At 32.0% G+C, this 24148-nt stretch overlaps 1 protein-coding gene across 1 annotated transcript; it reads right to left on the reverse strand.

The window, feature by feature from the left end:
* Window positions 1-1622: 1622 nt before the first annotated feature.
* On the reverse strand, window positions 1623-5279 carry Smp_202660 (uncharacterized protein; the record flags this gene model as incomplete). Its single annotated transcript, XM_018796848.1, has 2 exons — window positions 1623-1700; window positions 5175-5279. The coding sequence occupies 2 exons, from the start codon at window positions 5277-5279 to the stop codon at window positions 1623-1625; spliced, it is 183 nt and encodes a 60-aa protein (XP_018651948.1).
* Between the last annotated feature and the right edge of the window lie 18869 nt (window positions 5280-24148).

Raw genomic sequence — 24148 nt, forward strand, 5'->3', positions numbered from 1 at the left:
TTCGAACCCAGGACTAACCAGTTTCGCGCCAGAGCGCTTAACCACCAGACCATGTTTTCCATGTTGGTCTAGCTTCAATTGACTAATGATTTCAACTATGAAAAATACTGAAATCTCTACAAAACTCCTTCTGATTCTTTATATGTATTTCTTTCCTATGAGAACTTGAATAAATACTGACATTTTGAATATCAACGTTTTTACCGGATCACAATACTCATCATATTGCTTAATTCATGAAATCAACGTATACACACAAAGAAATGTACATAAAATTCAATGTAACTCAATGAACAAAACTATACAATAGATGATATAATATCTATCGTAATAAATATTCATGGGAAATAATTGATAATGTTACGTCATTTAGAGTATTGGTATGATATGTTATACGTAATAATAATGTATTTATCAGTATTTATTGCGGTGAACACTTTTTACAAAATATCAATAATCTGTCCAATGTTTGATTTTTGTTCCATCTTCATTTGAGTAATTTGCCTACGCATATACGTACCCACGTATTTAGCTATCTTTTTTATTATATAAAAATGTATTTCTCTGTTGATCTCCTGTAACTATGCAATTGCATTCTCTTCAAGTTACCAATTGATATATGAATTTTCAAATAATCTTACTGAAATAAAATACAAATATATGAAAAAATTAGTTCGTTAGACAGCATATCAGATAATAAAGATTAAAAATAAATCAGAATTGTGTTATTGATACAGTTAATTGTAATTTTGTGCAACAAAAGTTGCTATTTTAATGCCTTAATTTTTAACAAAAACAATCTCATTTTTTAGGGAAAATATAGACGTAATTAGATTATGTATGATGTTACTGGAGTTCTTCTTAATAACTATTGCGGCCTGCTCGAATATCTGGGCTACCTGTTCCTAACATCTAGATATTTCAAAACGTCATCTGTTTTTTGTTCGTATAAACACATCATTATATCTATTAATCTCATAACCTATTCAGGTGCGTTTATGAAATGTTTACGACTTATCTCTGTAAGAGTTACAAATAAGTACAATCAGAGACATTGTGGTGCCTCGCAATATGCATTGAAAAGTATGAACATTGTTCAGATGTCGATTCTTGAACCGCTCACATCTAACTGGCGATCATTCCCTATTTATCGTCGGGATCGATCAAGAAATAAGAGAAGGAAACTTGTTGAAATACCTTATGCTGAGAATTCTTTATTGTACCAAAAATATAATGTTGAATAAAGCCACTTATAACAATAATGATAATAATAATAACTTTAAAAAAACAATACAGGGATTTAAAGAACAAACAATGAACAAAGTGTAGGGTCAGTGAAATGTGGCTGAGTCCTAGACAAGCCATCCGGTAAGTGGGTCACTGAATATCGGACAGTACGTTGATCCCCGTCAACGTCAAGGACAACCAACGCCTACCATTTAATTACACACCATGGACTGGCCCATGTGGTGATGATCACACTTTCGCTTGTATCTACTTTAATTAATATATTTCTGTAATAACGTCCTTTGTGTTATACGGTCTTCAAAGCAGCAATATTACCTTGATACGACAAAGGGGTAAATCTCGTTAGGTGCTGACCGTGAGGTGTGATTTTGAAGTTAGCTGTTAGTCACACTATTCCCATCTAACTCGAGTAGGTCCCCAATTATTCGATATAGATGATCTAAGTTAGTGATCTACAAAAGAAATAAAATAATGTTTTTAAGTCAACTCTACCCATTGGATTAGTGTGCTTTATTACGTCAAATTTCTTACTTGTATAAATGTGAACAACAAGGATATGAATAGACATAGGATAAAGAAATAACACATTATTTAATTTATTTCGAACGGCAACATATTGAATTTCTGACAGATTTGATAACCCATTTGTTAGCAAAGTTATTGATAAACGAATTAAATATTTCAATGGGATTCCTAGGTTCAAATGGATATTTATTTAGAAATGTTTCAATTTACTGGTGTCTCGACAAATAATGAGACATAAAATTAGAAATCGCAAAACGGATCTTCTTCAAGGGCCATTCTGAAAGGATTTTATAAAGTCTGTTTGATCAAGTGCATCTTGATAAGCGTTTGAACATGAACTTTACCACTGGCTACAGATTACAACAGAAAACGGAGTGCTACTCTCTTTTAAAGTTCAATTTATTTTAAATTTTGCTTTTCATAAGCTTGAAGCCATTCAGCATAAAAATTTATACCAAGAGAACATCTTACTGAATAAACGTTCCATTTTGTTGAACTGTGAGTCATTATTTAAGAAGTGTTGTTATGTATTGTAGATTCTCTAATCATATGACTGATATTGTACAGACGAGTATACTCTTATATTCATACTGCACTAAAACCAACTTTATGTTTACTCTTATCTTTATCCTTTAGTTAACATAGAAGATGGACAGCTTAGCTTCAGAAACAAAGCCATTATCGTTTAGCTTTGAAGTTGACTAACAGATTTTAGCGCTTCTCTAAACTTGTCAGAGAAGAAAGTGAAATACATCGATCCAAGTAATTATGTTTGCATGTTTAGCAAATAGTGGGTAATGAAACTCTTAACATTGATATTGCATCATGGTCCTTTATATCCACTCAACATAACGAGAAGTCATAGCAATCCACAACTTGTATCACACAGTATACTACCCATTGTTTGCACCTAGAACCTTTGAAATAGTATAGGCGTGCAGCAATCGAATCCCTGTTTAAAAAGGTGTTAAGATATTTAGACACAGGTAAAGAGGAATATCACACTCATGATTTTCGTTGATTATCCGCCCACAGTACAACTACGTTGGTTAGAGCTATTCATTTAATCATGACCTGTAATAAATTAGGACTTAGAGGGTTTGAGGAGATTGTTGGATACTATTGAGATTACAAACCACTCTAAGATAGATCAATAACAGCTGGGAGATGCTGGATAGTTGCTTCTGTCTCGTATGGGAATACCCAGAATAGCAAATTCACGACCACACCTTAGATCGGGCTCAGGACTTTCAGGTTTCCCGGAGGCAGAGTAACGTTTCGAGCATGATATTATTAAAAAGTTACACATTTGAGACAATGGAAATTGTAGCGTAATATTGTGAATTGACTGAAGCTAGATAAATCAATCACTGGATGTAGCCTTAGTGCTCTAAAGGTTAAGCTCTTGCCTTGAGACCTGAAGATTCTTGCTTTGCCACCTGGTAGGTGTTGTGGATGTTCATGACATATTCGTTATCTTTCAGTTAGGTCAGTGAGACTTCACGAGCTCGGTAAAGAAGTTCAAAGTTCATAGATGAACGGTATCGTAGTGACAAGCCGTTTTTCCTACCGAGTGGTTATGAAGTAGTATTTACGCTATCGATTGGTTTATTAAAAAAAAATAAGACTTATTACATACATAAACATATGAAATCAATGAATTCAAGCATTTTAAACTTCTACTCTCAAACCGAAAATCTGAAAATATTATTGATTTATTTGTACTTTGTTTAATTTATGATTAGTTTATGTGCATAACATGAATAATGAAGATATATATCGTGTCATTTACAAGATAATAATTTTTGTATCTCCAGTCTTGTCTTCAAGAACAAAACTTGTATAAAATAAGCCTACTTTGGAATAACATCAGCTCAATAACTAACTAGATTCGGTTTTCGTGTGTTAAGACTGATTGAAGCAGTGTCTTCTAATAGAATATCAGTAGCCCAGAAGTCAATTTTTCGTCAAGAGACTAATTATACCATGTCAGATTCCTGGTTGAGTCGTACATACATACTGCTGAGGAGTTCGATTCTAGGACGGAACAGGTGTCTAATACTTCCTGTCTTTCGGTGGTCGTTAAATTAAAATAAGTCTGTGACGTAAATTTTGAAAATTCAAAAATCTCCACAAGCCCTCCTACACAAATACCATTAAATTTGTTTCGTTCGCACCTGAAGAACATACTATAATTATTAATGAATATTTATGAAAAGAATAACAGATATCCAACATGTGCATTATAATTTCAAGACTAAGAATTTTCTAAACTACATATTTCATCGATGGCTTAGTGTGACTGAAGTTAACCTACAGTAGACAAAGAAATATTGTTCAAAGACATCTAGATATGAAGAACTTTTTAGTGCAAACATATATGTTTAGTGTTTAACGCTAATGTTTCAACTCATTGGTTATTGGTTTGCATTAACAAGTGATGTCACACTCTTTAGTCATAAGTTCAAGATTCAAAAAGAAAAATGTTCGGTAGGTCGATAATAAATAACAAACTTGTAATGAAAACTACGATGCTATCATAAACATCTCATTTGTTTAATTAGTTTCGTTCTTTATTATTTATGTGAAATACGTTTCCAACTTTAATTGATTCGCGTTATAACCCAACAAATATCCAGTATGAATAATGATACCTGTCTCTTGCTAAATGTGGTTGAGCTCCGTTATTTTTAAGTGAGGGTAATGTTGTTGTTACGAAACTAGAAGGTCCTCGATTCGAATCCGTGTACGGTTTTGAGTGTTTACTGCTAGAGTCGCCCTTATCCATAAGAAAATTGCTCTTTGATGTTCCTTGGTTTTCATTGGTTCTCTAACTGATATCATTTGGCCGTGAAAGGAAACTTTTGCATGAGTTGGTTGTTTAAGGATATATTTTGATATAGACCAAGAAAGTAATGGCTTAGCTGAACGTATATGCATGTGTTTATTCGATTATTAGGTGAGAAATAATTAAAATTGCTTGCTTCATGTCTCTTGCGCTCTAATGATAAACAATGAAAGAAGTTAGCAGTTGCATCGATATCAATCCTCATAGTTTACGTGGGAACCGATTACATTGAATATGAGAATGGGTCGTCATTATTACAACTGTTGATCGCCATTGAATATTTGCACCTGACTAAAGTTCAAAACTAGACCCAGCTTAGTGATATCTGGTAACATAGAACTTATCAGATCTGCAACACATAAGAATAGCAGTATCCAATGCTCTTGTATGTTTAACCTACTATTCACTCCCCATCGATTTGTATGTAGTGACTAAATGATGTCAACATTTATCTATTTGTTTCTCGTCAAGTTTATGCTTAGTTAACCTGTTAAAACATTACTACAAGATTAATGCAAACCAAAAAACTTAAAAATATTCGGTCGTCACTCACAAATCTTATCATGGTCATGGGAGATAATTCAAAGTCTCCCTGAGTGTTATTCAACATTGAAATAATAATCAAAACTTTCTTCCAAATATAAAAAAATAACCTCATCAGTATAATTTTGATCTCATTACATCGGTCATATAATGTATCTGAACATGAAGAAATAAATATTTTGACTTTTGGATACTTTTTATTGACATACTCCAACGAATTCCCTACGTTTAACCTTGAAATGTTAGAAATCTAGGTCAGTATGAAATAACACTCGTATTTATGCATGCTAATCAATGAAATCATGTGACTGAAAACAATCAGTTAACTTATTCTAGATGAATTCATTTGATTGTTGATAATTTTTTGTTGTTCTGTTGTTCTTGTTGTTCACGTGTTTCTTTCTCTTTTGTCGTTTGTTATTACGCATTAATTCCTAATCAAATCTATTCAATTAATTATAGTCTATGCTCTTATTCTTACTCTCAGTATCCGTATAAATTGTGAAAAAAAGGGGAAAAATAGTGAGAGAGTGTTGAATAATTTCCCATCTAGGTATCTGATAACCTGAACTGTCTTTATTTTAGAGAGTGAATGAGAATATTCAGTGTTTTTTGAATAGTGAATTATTTGCTTACTGTTTCATTAATTATTTGAAAAGTAAAGAACTGTATGTTTGATAGTTTCTATGCAAAGATTCATACAATAACTGTTAAACGCTTTTTCAGATATTAGGAACAGTATCACCTCTGATCTTGCGACTATCCGTCAACAGTTCAGCGTAGTCAACTTTGGCGTTCAGATTATTATTAAAATAATTCCTTAGAATTTGAATACAAAAATGCTCATGTAACTTGGTCAATATATGATAAAGAAGGTCTGCTTCTGATTTTTTTTGTGTGTGACAATATTGAAATGTACTGGTGTGGAGTAACAAATATATGATGTACCATTTATTTAATTCTGCAAAATGTTCAATGACTAATTTTCTAATGACAAAAAGTGACTTTAAATCCTTTGAAGTGATTAATCCCTTTGATAAATTTGGATAGTGTAATAAGACGACGAAGATTATTAGAACTATGTGATGATAGGATAAGCGCAATACATTTCGAACAAGCTGATCATACATATACTTGTTAAGAACATTTATACATAAAAATAAAAGGTCAACTAGACTAGAAATGGGTGGAGGTACAAGAAGACAAAGATAAGAATAAATTCTCTCTAATGTTCTACATAAATTTATTCTTTAATAAAAAAAACTGTATGTGTTATTACTAGTATTTTTTACAGAGTTGATACTATGAGTAGTGTAGTCAACAAAACACGACTGGGGACAATCGAATGTATTTAAGAACAAATTACAGACTATCTCACTAAATTCTGATAAGCATACAACAAACAGTTAATTTCCAAAATAACAATCAATTGTCTCAATTTTAACTGTTCCTTCTGAAAATATCAGTCCGTCTTCTCTGATTTCATTGTTCATGCATTTTCGTGCCGACAGCGCTTCATTCTTGTTCGTTCCTTCTCGACCTTTTGCCAAAATACATTCTATGTCTGACATCACCATATATGACTTCTATGGATATAAGTAGACCACACTACACTAGTATGATTTGATTTATTATTTGCGCATTTTTCTTAAGAAAAAATACACTAACAATTTACACAAAATAATCATTCAAATATTGGATACTTTTATTAAAAAAAATATAAAAATCTTTTAAATGATTGAATTACAATTATTTTTTTTATTTTTTTTTCTATTCAAACTCATAAACAGTTTTTTCAATAGCATAAATTCACACTTTCTTTTCAATTAGCTGTATCACGATGTTGTTGTTTATCATGTCAAGATTATTATCAGAAGGGGTTTTGTAAAAATCGAAGAGGTGGAAACATTCAAGTACCTGGGAAGCATCATTGATGAACAAGGAGGATCTGATGCAGATGTGAAGGCGAGGATTGGCAAAGCAAGGATCGCATTTCTACAATTCAAAAACATATGGAACTCAAAACAACTCTCAACTAATTTCAAAGTGAGAATCATCAATACGAATGTCAAGACAGTTCTACTGTATGGAGCTGAAGCATGGAGAACTACTACATCCATTGTCAAGAAGGTACAAGTATTTATAAACAGATATTTACGCAAAATACTCAACACTCACTGACCGGATACTATCAGCAACAGCGTTTTATGGGAGAAGACAAACCAGCTTCAAGCTGAAGATGAAATTAGGAAAAGACGTTGGAAGTGGATCGGACATATATTAAGGAAATCACAAATGTGCATCAGGACTCAATCCCTAACTTGGAATCCGGAAGGGAAGCGGAAAAGAAGAAGGCCAAAGAACACATTACGCCGGGAAATAGAATCAGATATGAAAAGGATGAATGTTAACTGGAAAGAACTGGCAAGGATTGCTTGGGATGGAGTTGGATGGAGAATGCTGGTGGATGGCCTTTGTCCTCCACGAGGGGTAACAGGCGTAAATAAATAAGTAAGTACGTTTTGTGGATATTATAGTAATTTTAATAGTTGAGATCATGAATCAATTGAAGCTAGATCACCATAGAAAACCTGGAAGCACTGGACGGCCGTTTCATCATATTGTGGGACCCCTCAGCAGTGCGCATTCACGATCCTGCCTTACGAGATTCGAATCCAGGACCTATCGATTTCGCTCACGAGCACTTAACCTCTAATGTCTAAGTTTGTAGAATTTTGAATAAAATAGTGTGACTGAATATTTACTTTTAGATAGATTAAAATTAAAAAATGTAAATAACGTTATTGGGATAAATAGATTTATTGTGTTTTCAGAACAGTTACTTCATTAACAATGCAATGAAATTATTATTTCTAAATATGAAATTAAAGAAAATACATATATTTATGAGATTAGCAGTTGTTTAAAGTATCAGTTAATATTACATGTAAGATTTTTTTTTGAAGATTCATTTGGATAGGGAAATATGAACTCTCAGTTGTTATTTAACTTTTCGAATCAATCGACTGGAAAACCTTGTACCAGTTCTTAATGCTGATTTCATTTCATCGACAATAAGTGTCTACAAATTTTAGCAGAATTGATGCTATTGTAGACCATCAACGTTGATGATCTATGTCGAATGATTGGAGGCCTACTCGAGTTAGACGGGAACAGTGTAACGAACAAGCTAACTTCGAAGTCACACCTCGCGGTCAGCATCTAGCCTGGATTACCCCATTAGACGTATTAAAGTACTATGTTTGCTTTAAAGACTGTATAACATAAAGAGCGTGATTACGTAAATATATTAGTAAGAATGAGTACAGTGATTTTAATGAGACTACCACCGTATGAGTCAGTCCATGGTGTGTAATTAACTGATGCGCGTTTTATTGTCCTTAACTTTAACAGGGATCGATGATCTGTTTGATATTCTGTAACCCAACTCTCAGATGATTCGGCTAGGGCTTAGTGACATTTCACTGTCCCTACACTATCACATTAAATTAAAACTGCATCACTTAGTGATGAAGTCAAATAATTTACTGTTGAAATACTTAACTTTAGGTATTTGTCAATAATGAGAAGGTAGAAACAACGATTAACTGTTACTAGACGAATACCGTCTAATAGATAAAAAATAGTGAAGTCTTTTTATGATGATTGTGGATATAAAACCAAGAGTAATAATCAAAAAATAAAAACGTAGGCGACGTTACTAAGAGAAAACAAGATGAAGAACATCTAAAGTGAATTACGTAATAAGTTATGGGAAAATGTAAAGATATTGAATATTTCCATTAGAGAAAACAACAAAAATAAATTAAAAACGTATTTCACTTGGTAAGCGGATAGAAAAAAATGACTTTCGTCATTGCCTGCTCAAGTAATATATACCTACTGACATCATTCTACTGGGCAGGTATAATAAATATTTTAACTAACTAAATCAATATTTCCCATTGCCTTACAAAACAATGTTGGCAATAAAATTAATGCTTCCACTTTTGATATTTTATCAATTAAATATTCTCTCTTCAAATGTCTGTCAGTATGTCGTGACTAGCCAACTGTGTTTTAACTCTATTATAAATAGTTTTTTGAGAATAAGCAAAAACAAGCTTCAATGAAATTACTTATAGACAAATCTGTGGATAATTCATTATTCTGAATTGAACTTTATCTGTATATTGAACTATATAGAATATCATTGAAATTCAGTTGCACGATTAAGAAGAGTTTGCTGAAAGTTTTCAAGGATTTGAATGAATTTCCATTTCGATCAGATATTATTTAGGTTAATGAAAATCACATTGGTATGTACAGGCAATTGTAAAAGTATTCGCACAGTGATTTTACCTAGATGAACTATTTAAATACAGTTAGGATAGCTCATTAGCAATGCTTCATATTACAACGCTGAGAACTTCAGGAGTTACGTAGATGTAACCAATGATTTAACGTTGAGAACTATGAAAAGTAATTGTCAGTCTTTCAATAAACTACCACCAAACATCCACCATCTGAAAAGTAGTGATGATGATAATCTTCAGAATGCGGTTGTGGAGATTGTAGAATATAACTGAAATCATGAACCAATCAGTGTTAGACCACCATTGAAAACCTGGAAGTACTGGACAGTCGTTCCGTTTGTGGCATCTTCATTGGTTAGCCCGACGTGATCTGGCACACCAACTTACAAACTGTAAGTCTGTTCCTTTTTGGAATTTCATAAATCATTGCTTTATTTTAATTTAGACATTAACTCCATTGGATTCTGCCTCAGCGGTCTAGAAGTTAAGTGTTCGCGAGTGAGACCAAAGGTCTTGTGTTCGAGTCCTGTGTGCAGGATCGTGGTTGGGCACTGGCGAGGAGTGTCATACTAGCACAAACTGGCCATCCAGTGGTGGTGATCGGACCATTGTTTCAATGAAGTTCAACAATTTCTACAACCTCATACTGAAAATAAACAATCGTTTTAGTTTACTAGAAACTCCAACAATTTCACTAACCTCTAATCATAAATTTACCAAGCATGACTCATGTAACACTAGTCATTTATCACATGATATTGATTTTATGATCTAATGTTAACTTCATATTTTTTAACAGAGTTCACTCATAGATTTTGACCTTGAGTATGTTGCACATAAGATCTCTTTATCTGTGTCAATGGACAAATCTTTCGTATTCTAACCCTTTGGTTATAAATGATATTTGCATCTGATTACAGGGTATAATTCTGTTATAGTTAAATACCTTTAGTTATTTGCATTGAGATGTTTAACCTAGTGGGCACGTTAATAAAATGTACTTTAATATTTCGTAACTATAGTAATTTCTATCGTGTAAAGATATTTGTTGTATATGACATATATTGAAACTTTGAATACATATTTATCAGTAAACCAGTTTATCGATTATTTTTGTTCATAATATTTTGTTATATTGTGTTTTATTTTCTCTCTTTTTATTTATATTTTAATAAAAATAGAATGTTTTTACTGTTATTTACTCCACTATCTAACCATCACTACTACCAATATCATAATGTCTAGCTGACGGGTTCCAAATAGGGCGAAAGGCCCGTCCTGAACTTCATTACTATACACTATTCATTTCTACTTATGTCATAACAGTTTAACAAAAAAAATAATACATACGGTACAGTTATCCCCGATATTATTTTAAATTAAGTGAGGCGCTGATAGAAAGAATTACATAAATAGCGATTTACACATCGATTCAATATTCCAGTTACTCTAGTGATTGGTACTATTGAAACCATAAAATAATATAACATTTTAACCGTTGTTTATGATTTAGTTAATCTAATTGGAAACTCACTTACCAACATACAAAGTATACTATGTGGAATAAGTAATAGTATTGAACGTAGTATATAAAATAGAAGACCTAACTGAAACATTCTAGCATGTGCGAATAGAACAGGGTTTGAATATGTCCAAGGACTGTGAACTTACGTAGAGTTGTACCAGGATTAGAATAAGGTAAGTTACAAACCATGTATCGATTTAAACAAACACATTGTCAAACAGTAAATGGACATTCGAATTTTTGTAGTTCATTTTATGAACCTTATGAAATTTTATTAAATGTATAACAAACTCAGAACTAAACGTAACATCTGTATAATTTAGAAAAGGCTTATTAACTTCTGTTTTGATGATAAAAATCAGAACAAATTTACCTGTGTTCTAGAAAAATTTCTAATTGGTATAGTGTTTACTGTAGCAGAATCATTGAAATTCAGTATGTTCTTTAGAACGCTTCCGTAGATGGCTGGATATCATTTCCATAGCACCGTGTAACCTATGTAGACTACAATTCATATTCGAATGTGATGACCTAACCCTTGATAGTTTTTTGAGTTTGTTCAACGGTAGAAGACTTATGTGACAGAAGGAACTTATCTGATCCTCCCTTTATATCTTGGGCTCGATAACTGTCAGAGTTTTAGTTGTATACAGATGATAAGTTTGGAATTATTACGATATAATGATATATCACTTAATTATCAATAACTTTTCTGACATAAATTGATTTCGATTGTATTCACATTAATATTTTTGTTGGTTTATTTAAACACCTATCTGACTAAACGGATATTTATCCTGCTAGGTATAAGCTATTACTATTATTAATGATGGTTGCAAAACAATTTACGGTAGATGTTCTTCATTGAAAAAAATTTTTCTTGTTTTCTTTATCTCAATATGTATGTAGGGCCAGTGAAATGTAACTGAGTCCAAGACAAACCATTCAGCAGTCGGGTCACTGAATATCGAACAGTTCATCGGTCCTTGTCCAAGTCAAAGACAACCTACGCTCATCAGTCAATTATACACCATGGAATGGCCCATGAGGTGCTGAGTATTTGTATACAACAAGTAATCTGTCATATATCCTTTATTTCAAACTGACTAAAAAGTGTTTTTAACAATTTGATCTCTTCTTCATAACTTCTGTTATTTTGCTGGCAATAAATCATTTTTAGCGTTATTTTGTTTTCATGAATTAAAAAATATACACGATGTTCGTTCTAGAAGATTTAATTTGAATTCTATGAAAAATTGACTGTTTGTTCAGTTTTCAATCTATTCATCTATCAGCATAAGGTCAACCATATAAACTATTTCTGAAAATCTTTCACAATGTATCTAACGTGTAATAATAAAAATTTCAATTACTTGTAGGGTCAGTACAATGTAACTGAGTCCTAGCCTAATCATTCAGCAGTTGGGTCATTGAAAATCGATCCCCGTCAAAGTCAAAGACAACCTACGCACATCAGTCAATTACACACCATGGAATGGCCCATGAGGTGGTGGTCTCACTAACTTCTCTGTACTCATCCTTACTAATATATTTACGTAATAACGCACTTTGTGTTATACAGTCTTCGAAGCGGCAATAGTACCTTGATATGACGAAGGAGTAGTTCGCGTTAGGTGCTGACCACGAGGTGTGATTTCGACGTTAGTTATTGGTCACATCATTCCCTTCTAACTCGAGTAGGTCCCCAATCATTCGACAGTGATAATCAACGTTGATGATCTTCAGGTATATTATGTTTATCTAAAAAGAAAAATTTGCTAAAATCAGTATTTTTGTTTTTCATTATTTTCATTATAAACTGAGTATTTTAATGACTGATAGGTTTTGGGTTCGAATCTCGCGAGTGCGGGATAGTGGATGTGCACTGCTGAGGAGTCCCACAATAAAACGAAATGGCCATCCATTACTTCCAGGTTTTCCATGGTGGTCTAGCTTCAATTGACTCATGATCTCAACTATCTATAAAATAACTAAAATCTCCACAAAACCCCCTTCTGAAAATATTATAAACAATTCATCTACTTATAAATAAAATTTTTTGATCTGATTATTTTTTGATTTAGTTTTTATTTATGAGTAAAGAATATTAATGTTTAAACAAGTTTCCTTTGTTTAATTCCTTTGTTTATCTGTTACACCTATTAATAATGATGATGATAATAATAATGGTGATTCACAAATGAACGTCTTTGTGTTCAAGATTTGAAAAAAAAAGTTAAACAGAAGTTGATGAAACCAAAACAAAAGAAACATCGAATTGTTTGTAAAAAATTGTATTGATTAAGTTTTCGATAAAATAAATAAAAAAATTTTCTTTTCTTTCTATTACATATGACTAGTTTCCATAGAAGGATATTGATCTTTATGGATATGTTTGTTATTGATAATGACGAATATCTTGAGAAAAAAAATTGTCTTTTTCCCAACTGTTCAATAAATAAAATTACATATACTCGGTTTCTTTATAATACTATAAACATTATAACCATTAAACTCATTAGCTCAATGGGTTAAAGCATTATTGTGAACCCCAGTAATAGGATGAAGGCACATCCAACTAGCGAGTGTCAAATACAAAATGTGAGTCTTGGATTTGACAATTAGCCATAATTCTAATCTACTAAAAATTATGTAAAATAGATCTATACCGAGGCAATTTAAATAGACTGATATGATTTTACCCCTGAAGTTTAATAATACGATAATTCAAACTAATTAAGAAATTATCAGAAGGGGTTTTGTGGAGATTTAGTAATTTTCATCGTTGAAATCATGAGTCAATTGAAGCTAGACCACCATAGAAAACCTGGAAGCACTGGACGGCCGTTTCGTCCTATAGTGGTACTCCTCAGTAGTGCGCATCCACGATCCCGCACTCGCGAGATTCGAACCCAGGACCTACCAGTCTCGAGCCAGGGCCCTTAACCGATAGACCACTGAGCCGGCATCCAACGGTGTTAATGTCTAACTTCAACTGATCCACGAAGTTAAGCTACTGTTCACCAATTGTCTTCAGTGAGTTGATGGTGGTCTAGCTTCAATTGACTCATGCTTTCAACTAATTAAGAAATCATATGTTCGGAATAAGATTACATTGAAAATTGTAGCTACGTTAAAAGAAACATCAGTTAAATATGTACTGATAACAAGTTTCTCAGTAGTAAATATCAGATAATTGTTGTTTATTTAAAACAATAAGCCTGATAATAAGCTATTTTTTTGCTTTTATTCACCGATAATAAAATCAATAATCATTCCTTAAAAATAAAATAACATGAAAAGAGTTATTAAATCACGAATTTTCTAAACTCTAATCCTATACATATCTATCTAAGTTGTTTCAGTAAATCCATCCCTTATGTTAATTTGGTAGAAAATCAATAGATAATATTTGAAACCTAATCGATCAGTAATTTGATCTTAAACTATTAATAAAATAATAACAGTGTGAGTTCTTTTAATTTAGATGAGTTACCGACAAACAAATTTCCTAGCCATAGAGTTAACTAATTCCTAACTCAAGTTGAAATGAACTTAGAAACTCTATATTTTCAAGTTTATCGACTTGCCAAGTTCAGTGTCTAGAAGCCATAGAAGAAATCCTATTCACATAATGGAATCAACGACATAAGAATGAAAATGTACAAATTAACTAGAAAACGTCTGATCAAAAACATGTGGTTGATGTAAACGTTATCCAATTACAAATGTCATAACAATTAAAGTTTGTTAAAACTATATAGTAATGATTATATGTTTTGGTCGAAGATATTTTTATAGATTGTAGTATCGTAGTAAATATTGTTATGATGAGTAAAATAGCGCAAAGGAGATACAAATAATTTCAAACCTATTTATTAATAACTATTTACATTCTGATGATATATAGGTTTGAAGGAAATGTGTATGTGAATGAATGATGAAAGTATAGATGAGATTCCTTAAATTTGATGTAATAATGGTGAAAAGTACATTCCATATTTCAATAGGTAATGTTATAGGACAAATGAAATTTAACAACGAGAGTTATGCTAAATACTAACCGATACCATATTGCTCATTAAGTAAATTTAAGTGATGAAGGTCTATCGACTAGTTGTTTTAGTTCTTAACAATCAACGAGCCCATAATTAACCGTGTAATCGAATTCTAAGCGAAAACGCCTGATTTATTATAACAAATCCAACTTTCGTTTAAATTACTCCAAAATCTGTGAATAGCATATCTAAAACGGAAACCTGTATAGCTCAATAAAATCTGAAGTAACGAAATTCAACATCGAAATTGAAAGTTCTATTAATTATTGCGAATATCTCAATACTGATGATGTCTTGCAAACTCTTGGCAGGTGTTATCTTATCAGATACTAACCATCCGCTTCATTCATATCTTTCTGCTTGTATAACTTCTGGTAGAACGAGACGTAAATACATTAAGATCCATACACGCAAGCAAGTCTATAAAAGTTCTGTAATACCTTACTTAGCAAATTTACTTTGTGACGAACAGGCTGTTAGAGTTGACCTAGTAAATAACCTGTCTTCTTAAGCATATTTCAAATTTGATAATTTGTATAAACTCAGTTTTTCTTAAACCTTTTTCATTCCTTTTCTGTTTTTTTTTGGTTTTTTTTGTTTTTTTTTGGTAAAAAACTTGTTGAAATAACTCGTGCTGAGAATTCTATATTGTACCAGATTATAATATTGAATAAAGCCATTAATAATAAAAATAAATTTAGTTGGTTAGATACTTACACTATCATTGCAATAAGTCAGTACATCTTAAAATTATCGTTTATACATGGTTGTTAAGATTGTGTGGCTCCACCTATACTAACAAAATTGATCACTTATACATCAGCTGTAAATCATTGAAATAAAATTCATGAAGTATGATTTACATTAAATGATTTATTCATCCTAGCAAAAGCAAAAACCTTCTTCAGACAACATGAATTTTCAATCAATTTGACTGCTTTCTAAAACATTCTGATCATGAAAACTGAATATCATGGTGAGCTTATCATAAAAACCAAAATCAGATACATTTTATCATACTAATTACATTTGCGATCGTATCAATTAATGGAATTTAATGCACATACATCGTTTTGTTTGATATTCATCAGTTTTATGGGCACATATCTTAAGGTTCATGTTCCAAATGAGATATTACTACATTGTTTCAAACAACAGTTCGTCAAATGCCATTTTTAATAACATGACACATTTTTTACAACTCTATCAACATTAGAATTTTCATAACGAAAATCATAAATTGTAAGCAAAGATGGATAGTGGCTAGCAGTGGAACCCATGACTCGCGTTTCGTCCTATTTGGGACTCGTCAGCTGGATGTACTTGTATCTCAGAGTTGATGTTCACTCTGGGACTCGGAACCCAGTTCCTTTTCCTTCAAACGCCATCGCGTTATCCACTGATCTACTGAGTCCTGATAGCCACTTGTTTGTGCAGTGGGGTGAAGTTTAAATTCACTTAGTATTGTTTGTTTGAATCTTCCCATTGATGTTTAGAACTGCAACTGGTCATAATTTTATTTTCCCTAATTACTAATCAGCTAGAAGTGATTTTATTTGATACAAAATTGTTATGGTAAGATAAATGAAACATATAAACGGAAATTTTCCTTACTTTCGTTTTGTTTGTTTGTTTGTACTTTATTTTACTTCACAATGACAGATAGAACTTTATGTAAATAATTTTGTTCTTCGGTAAAGTTTGAACGTATTTGAATATAAATCATTAATATATATGTATGTATGTAAATAATTGTGAGAAGATAAATTTTTCTAGGGTAAGAATATTTACAAATGAAATATTTATCATGTGATTATTTTATTAAAACTTTCATTAAAATCACTAAGGTAACTCTAATCATGTTAATTCATACTACACTAACTTTCCTGCTAATTCATATATTGAATTATAAATATTTATGCATATATTCAATGTAAATGATCATGTTTAGTAGGGATTTTTTCAACGGAACAAATTCATTAGTAGAATTCTTGTTTTTGAGAAAGTGGAGAAGATATGTAGCTCAGGTGGATGATTTTGATGGAGTTTTGTTCTCTGAGCTCGGATGCTTTGGTCGTGAAGTTTTCATCGTTATTCTGAATAACATCATCAGCATAAACTTAAGACTTCAGATTTCTATCTGAATGTTGTGCTGATGATGTCATTTAGAGTAACGATGAATACTCCACGACCAAACCATCCGAGATCAGAGAACAAAACTCCGCCAAAACGTCTTTCGACAAAACTACTTCAGTAAATGACAACCGAGACAAAGCAAACCAATAGATTTGGTTTCAGTTGTCAATTCATGAACTCATATTGGAAAAGGGGTCCTAAAATCTAAAGTGAAAAAACTTGGTTAACATCCCTTAATCTCTAATGATTTCATATGTGGTGTCAGATCATGGTGAAAATACCTACAAATAATATGAAAATTTTTCACAAAAATACCTCTAAATCTTTCTTTTTAGGCTATACAAATGTGGAATTCAAAGAGACAGTTTATAAATGGAATTGTAGATAACGAATACTTCCTATATTAGTGTGTAGTTCACCAATATACATGATTTACGTCGAGTGGTTGGGGACCTACTCAATTTAGACGGGAATGATATGAACAATAGCTAACGTCGAAATCACACCTCGTGGTCAGCACCTAACGCGAACTACTCCTTCGTCATATCAAGGTACTATTGCCGCTTCGAAGACTGTATAACACAAAGTGCGTTATTACGTAAATATATTAGTAAGGATGAGTACAGAGAAGTTAGTGAGACCACCACCTCATGGGCCATTCCATGGTGTGTAATTGACTGATGTGCGTAGGTTGTCTTTGACTTTGACGGGGATCGATTTTCAATGACCCAACTGCTGAATGATTAGGCTAGGACTCAGTTACATTGTACTGACCCTACAAGTAATTGAAATTTTTATTATTACACGTTAGATACATTGTGAAAGATTTTCAGAAATAGTTTATATGGTTGACCTTATGCTGATAGATGAATAGATTGAAAACTGAACAAACAGTCAATTTTTCATAGAATTCAAATTAAATCTTCTAGAACGAACATCGTGTATATTTTTTAATTCATGAAAACAAAATAACGCTAAAAATGATTTATTGCCAGCAAAATAACAGAAGTTATGAAGAAGAGATCAAATTGTTAAAAACACTTTTTAGTCAGTTTGAAATAAAGGATATATGACAGATTACTTGTTGTATACAAATACTGAGTCTTAACTCAAGAATAACCAATACATAAAACTCTGTAAAGTATCTATTGACAGTATATATTGACTATAGACAATGTATTTTATTGGAATCAGAGAATGTGTGTGAATTGATAATTCTATACAAAGTTGACATAAAAAGAGGACATGTCCTTATGTACACATGAAGCAGTTAGGTGCTTACAGTTGTTTATTATTCTTAATCGAAAGTTACATAACTTTCCATGCATTCTTCCAAACCCCTGTGTTTATGTCCAGTTTAAAATGCTTGATTTATTATCTGTATTAGACATGTAGAAGAATAAATAACAGGTTTTCCATGGCGGTCTAGCTTCAAATGACTCATGATCTCAACTATTAAAATTACCATAGTATCCACAAAAACCCCTTCTGACATTAACCTATATATATATATATGACAATATTTTTAGTGACTGTTGAGTAGTGAGATGATGAAGGTATACATCTTAAGTGAACACTCTAGGAAATGTTGCTTTATCTGAGCTAAATGACTTAATTGCGAATACCTCAATTAATCACATATTTAAACGAACATGTCAGTTAATAGGAATGCAAGGACACATAAAGGTAGTAAGGTTTGAGGTAGCAACCAGTCACAAACAAGTTAATCAATATAAAATGACTAAGCGCTGGTGGGATAATTTTCAAAAATATTCACATTTACTTAGAGTAGGAGTTGATAATGTTGACCATAATGACAGTTACAGCCACGAAACTTAATCGTTCAGCTCAGTGAATACGCCTAGTGTACTTTTGGTTTCTATCTATCACGTGAGGCTGTACTACAATAGACATGTTCATAGCAAACAGTTGAGAACAACTTCAGTCGTTTGATGTAAAGTCTTTAATGAAATATACTCTTCTGAGGAACATTTACCTATTGAATGAATGGAAAGATGACCGGAAGTGTTGGATGAAATACACCTAGTGGACATTTAAAACTTGTTGATTAACCTTAAACAAGCAGACTTATTTCGAAAAGCTGGATATTTTGGAAATTCATTATTTATTTACATTGACTAATACAATTTGAAACATGATTAGTGCTATTCACCTCTGTAAAACCTACGTCTTGGTGACATCTATCGAAAAAAAAGGTTGGGCACCATACATTTTATCATTAATTTTAAACAAGTTTTAAAAAAATTTAGAAATAAAGTTACATCCTTGTATAACTATTTTTCAAACTGACGTAGTCTTAAATAGAAATTTTTGTAAAGTATTTGCGGTCTACATTATCTGATCGACTGACGTTTATATCTTATCGATTATTAATGGGGTTGTAAAAGTATGAACATATAAAAGTGTTCTTTTTCTACTTTAAAATGTAAAGAATAGGAATATCATTATATTTTACAATGAATATTAATAAGTGATAAATATTACAGCAAAAAACTCTCAAGCGATAACTGTTATTTTAGCTGTAAAATGATTGAATACCATGAAGAAAATCACAAGGATAGCAACAAACGAACAGAATTCGTTAGTAAACGGTACATTTCAGTCTGGTTCGAAGAATGTTAATGGGTAAAAAAGGATACATTGTTGTACGAAATTCCGTTACACTATTTGATGAAAGATGATGGGATGTAGTGCCGGACATCAACAAAGGTACTAATTATTTAATGGAAGCGTATAATGACTTTGTATGTCTAATTCTGTTTGGATCATCAATTGCATACGAGTGAGATCTTGGAATCGTTTGTATTGACTGAAATGTATCGACTTATTAATGTTTGTACTGAATGATCTTAGATTGTCGGCATGAAAGAGGTTTATATTATGAATTAATTTGTACTTATTCATTGCAAAAGCAAGTATATATATATTTATGATTAATAGAAATATTGGAATATTTTCGATTTATACATTTAGTTAAAGAGTTCAAAGGTTTGTATAATAATACAAAGTATAAAAACCACATACAATCTCCGTAGTTAACTTTGGAATTTATTCATTTATGATTATTTGGTAAAACCTAACATGCCTGAAATAAATCACAACAACAATAATTATTTTTGATGAACATTAGATTACAAACTACTGTAATTATGCACACAAATTTATCATACTATTTTATACCACTTTAAACTGCAACTTCCAACCATCTATATTAATGACATTTCGAAGTTAGTTCATGGTACAGAGTGGGCACTACGAAATCTGGTACATAAACACATATGAGAAAATACCTCGGAATTAATAAACAAATTCGAAGAATTGGGAATACTAGTTATTGAACGATACTGTTCACTTGGGAAAATGATTTTACTGGATAAGATTGAAGTCTTATTTATCGACGATTTACTGTATATAAGGCACATGTGGACGAGAAATCAGTTAAAAATCACGTTCCTAAAATAATTCAAACTCCTTCGATACACGACTATTAAGAGCATCACAATGTTAGTATTGTGTAGTCCTGAAGTGTAGGACAGTAAGTAGATTGTCGAAACATGTATCATCTAGTTCAATGAAATAAACAACACTTAGTCACTCATGATGAGGTTATGAATCATTTTATTATTGTTAGACAAGTTACACAATTCATTTAATGGAGAGAGATCATTTGATCTTACACCGATTGATAGAATATTGTACACCATGGTGTGTTTCCAATATGTAGCTTTGTAAGCAACAAAACAGTCCAACTTATCACCAATCTTAATATCATGGAGAGGCGAATTCAAATATTTGCACATAACCCCATACCCACTGAACAAGTTTGTATCAGACCATCTGGACATGGTATCTCATTACATGATGGGTTTTTATTTGAAGATGAAGGTGGTGGTGTTTATTCTGAATGTGAATATCACTACTGGAATATAGCTGAATTTGGTTGAAACGATACTTTTATTATGGTCTCCATTGATAGTCGCATGACAAATATAATATAACATTCAGTATAGATGTTCATGGTTTTTTACTGATCACATGAAAACAGTTATGATTATGTATCATATTGATTTTGTCAGCCATTTATCTCATTCTTTGTTTGTCCATCTGGTCAACTTACTTATGAAAACGTATATTCGTACACATACCATACATAAATATGCGAATAAATTAAGAATAATTACACTTTATATTAATAATCAACCTTAAATAATAATGTTTGTTTATCCTCTACACGTCTATCATTAAAACGCTTCAATCTTAGATACCAGAGATTCATAGATACATATGTTTTAGTGTGTGCGTGCCCTTTTCACTATCCTTTTTTTAAATGAATACGAAGTAAAGAATATTAAAACAAGCACACACCGCGTTAACTAATATATTTATTATTCAATATATGAATAACAAAAGTCAATTGAAATACCTAGGAAGTATTTTCCAAATGTTTATCTAGTTTTCGACATATTTACATGACTTTCTGTAAGCATAAGTTTAATTTTAGCATCTTTAGCTCGAATTGTAATGATTATCGTAAGGAAATATCTAACTACTCTAGTGATTTCATATTTTGATCCCAGAGTGTTTATATTGAAAAGACAGTGATAAAGTATAATGAGAAGAAACCACGTAGATTCTAAATGTTGTACAGTGTGACAGTTAATAAGCATTATTCTTTGAATGTTTTCATAATAATTAACAAACATAGCGATTCAAACGTCTTTAATTACTGAAAGATACTAGTTATTTGAAGGCAAAGACCGAAGTTTACAGCTGATAGATGAACTCCTTTAACAATAATTTCAAACTTATTTTTCCAACTGTACTATCCAAATTGATCAGATCTAATTATTGAAACATCTATATAATTTCCTGTTCATTGGATGTTAACTTTGTCTTTGACTTAATATCTTGGACTTTGGTCTTACAATGCCGTGCTTAATTTTGACTTTTCCCTAGAGAAACGGTTTTACAGAAACTATTTGATTATATAAAGCATTATAAATTCTATTTCATCTAAAGTTTTTATTTCGAGTTCACTAATGAGATCATTTTTCGGATCCGTTGGCCAGACACTATCAGCAACAATCTACTGTGGAAGAGGACAAACCAGATTCCAGTGGAGGAAGAAATCAGGAAGAAGCTCTGGAAGTGGATAGGACACACATTGAGGAAATCACTCAACTACGTCACAAGACAAGCCCTCACATGGAATCTGGAAGGTCAAAAGAGGAGAGGAAGACCAAAGAACACACTACGCCAAGAAATGGAGACAAGCATGAGAAGAATGAACAAAAACTGGATAGAACTAGAAAGGAAGGCCCAGGACAGAGTGGGTTGGAGAATGCTGATCGGCGGCCTATGCTCCATTGGGAGTAAGTAATGAGATCATTTTAATTAATCGAATCTCATGTAAATGTTCTACATCGTTATCTTTCATTTAGTTGTAAACAAGGTCACTAAAAGTATCATAATTTTTATTGCATTCAACAAAACTTAATCATTTAGTTATACTAGAATTGATAGACTGATAAAATAAAAAAAAGAAATGTCAGCAAATAATTTTTGTTGTTAAATATGAAATTAGTTATGACGTTACTAATTAATCTATTTGACGTCATATAAACAGTGATTAATTTATATAAAATCTATCAGTTTTATTTTGTTTTAATCTCCAGGTTACATTTCTCTCTTATTTATTTTGAACACTGGTTTACTGCCATTGTTTAGTTTCCTTTTTATTTATAATCAGTTGTGTGATTTAGATTGATTTTCAACAACAACAAAAATACACACCTTTTTCTACTCACACTGACTAAGAGCACGACTAAACATGTTTCAGTGTAGGATCAATGAATGAATGAGTGAATGAGTGATATGTATGATGGATGAATTAGTAAGTTTTCATTGGATGATGGTCATAGTAGTTCAATTCATAATGCTGGTATTTTTTCAAACACAATCCATACAATTCCTAACTAACAATTAAATAGATGATTTGAAACACTTTGCTATGTTACTCTCTGTCCATTAGAGCATAATGGAAGTGATTGATACGAAATGGATTATAATATTTCTGTCGAAAAGATGTAAAATGATTTTAAGCATTTCAGTAGCGGTTAGACAACTATTCAATACAGAAAGCTACAAATATTATTCTGTTCAATTATATTTTTTATTGTCTACTGGACTGTAACACGAAATGAAATTCATTTAATGTTGGTAACTACTAAATTAGAAATTAATTTTAAACGCTTATTGGGAAAACTATTTATTACAGCATGTAATGTTATTTCATGAATCTTTGTGATACTGTAGCTTAATTTGTGACATATTAGAAACTTGGTGGTCTAGCTTCAATTGACTCACGCTTTCAACTATACTAGAAACTATATAACATTAAAGATAATAATTATGTACAAGCCATAAATTCAACGTGCCAGGAGGTTCTTGGTCCTAAGAAGCATCATTACAAGGAATGGATCTCTATGGGAACCCTGAACAAAATTCAAGAAACGAAGAACAAGAAACTAGCAATTAACAACAGCCGAACACGAGCAGAGAAAGTCAAAGCACAAGCAGACTATGCAGAAGCAAACAGGGAAGTGAAGAAAAGCATTAAGGCCGACAAACAGAAATACATGGGAGAACTAGCAACGACGGCGGAAAAAGCTGCAAGAGAGGGGAATATGAGACAACTATATGATACAACGAAGAAATTGGCAGGGAGATATAGTAAACCAGAGAGACCAGTCAAGGACAAAGAAGGAAAGACAATCACTGAGACTCAAGAACAGGGGAAAAGATGAGCAGAATACTTCGAGGAACTGCTGAATAGACCAGCCCCATTGAATCCACCGAACATCGAAGCAGCCCACATTGACCTTCCTATAGATATCACTCCACCAACGATCGAAGAATTCAAGATGGC

This window comes from Schistosoma mansoni, chromosome 4 (genome assembly GCF_000237925.1).
Source record: "Schistosoma mansoni strain Puerto Rico chromosome 4, complete genome".
NCBI classification, from domain to species: Eukaryota; Metazoa; Platyhelminthes; class Trematoda; order Strigeidida; family Schistosomatidae; genus Schistosoma; species Schistosoma mansoni.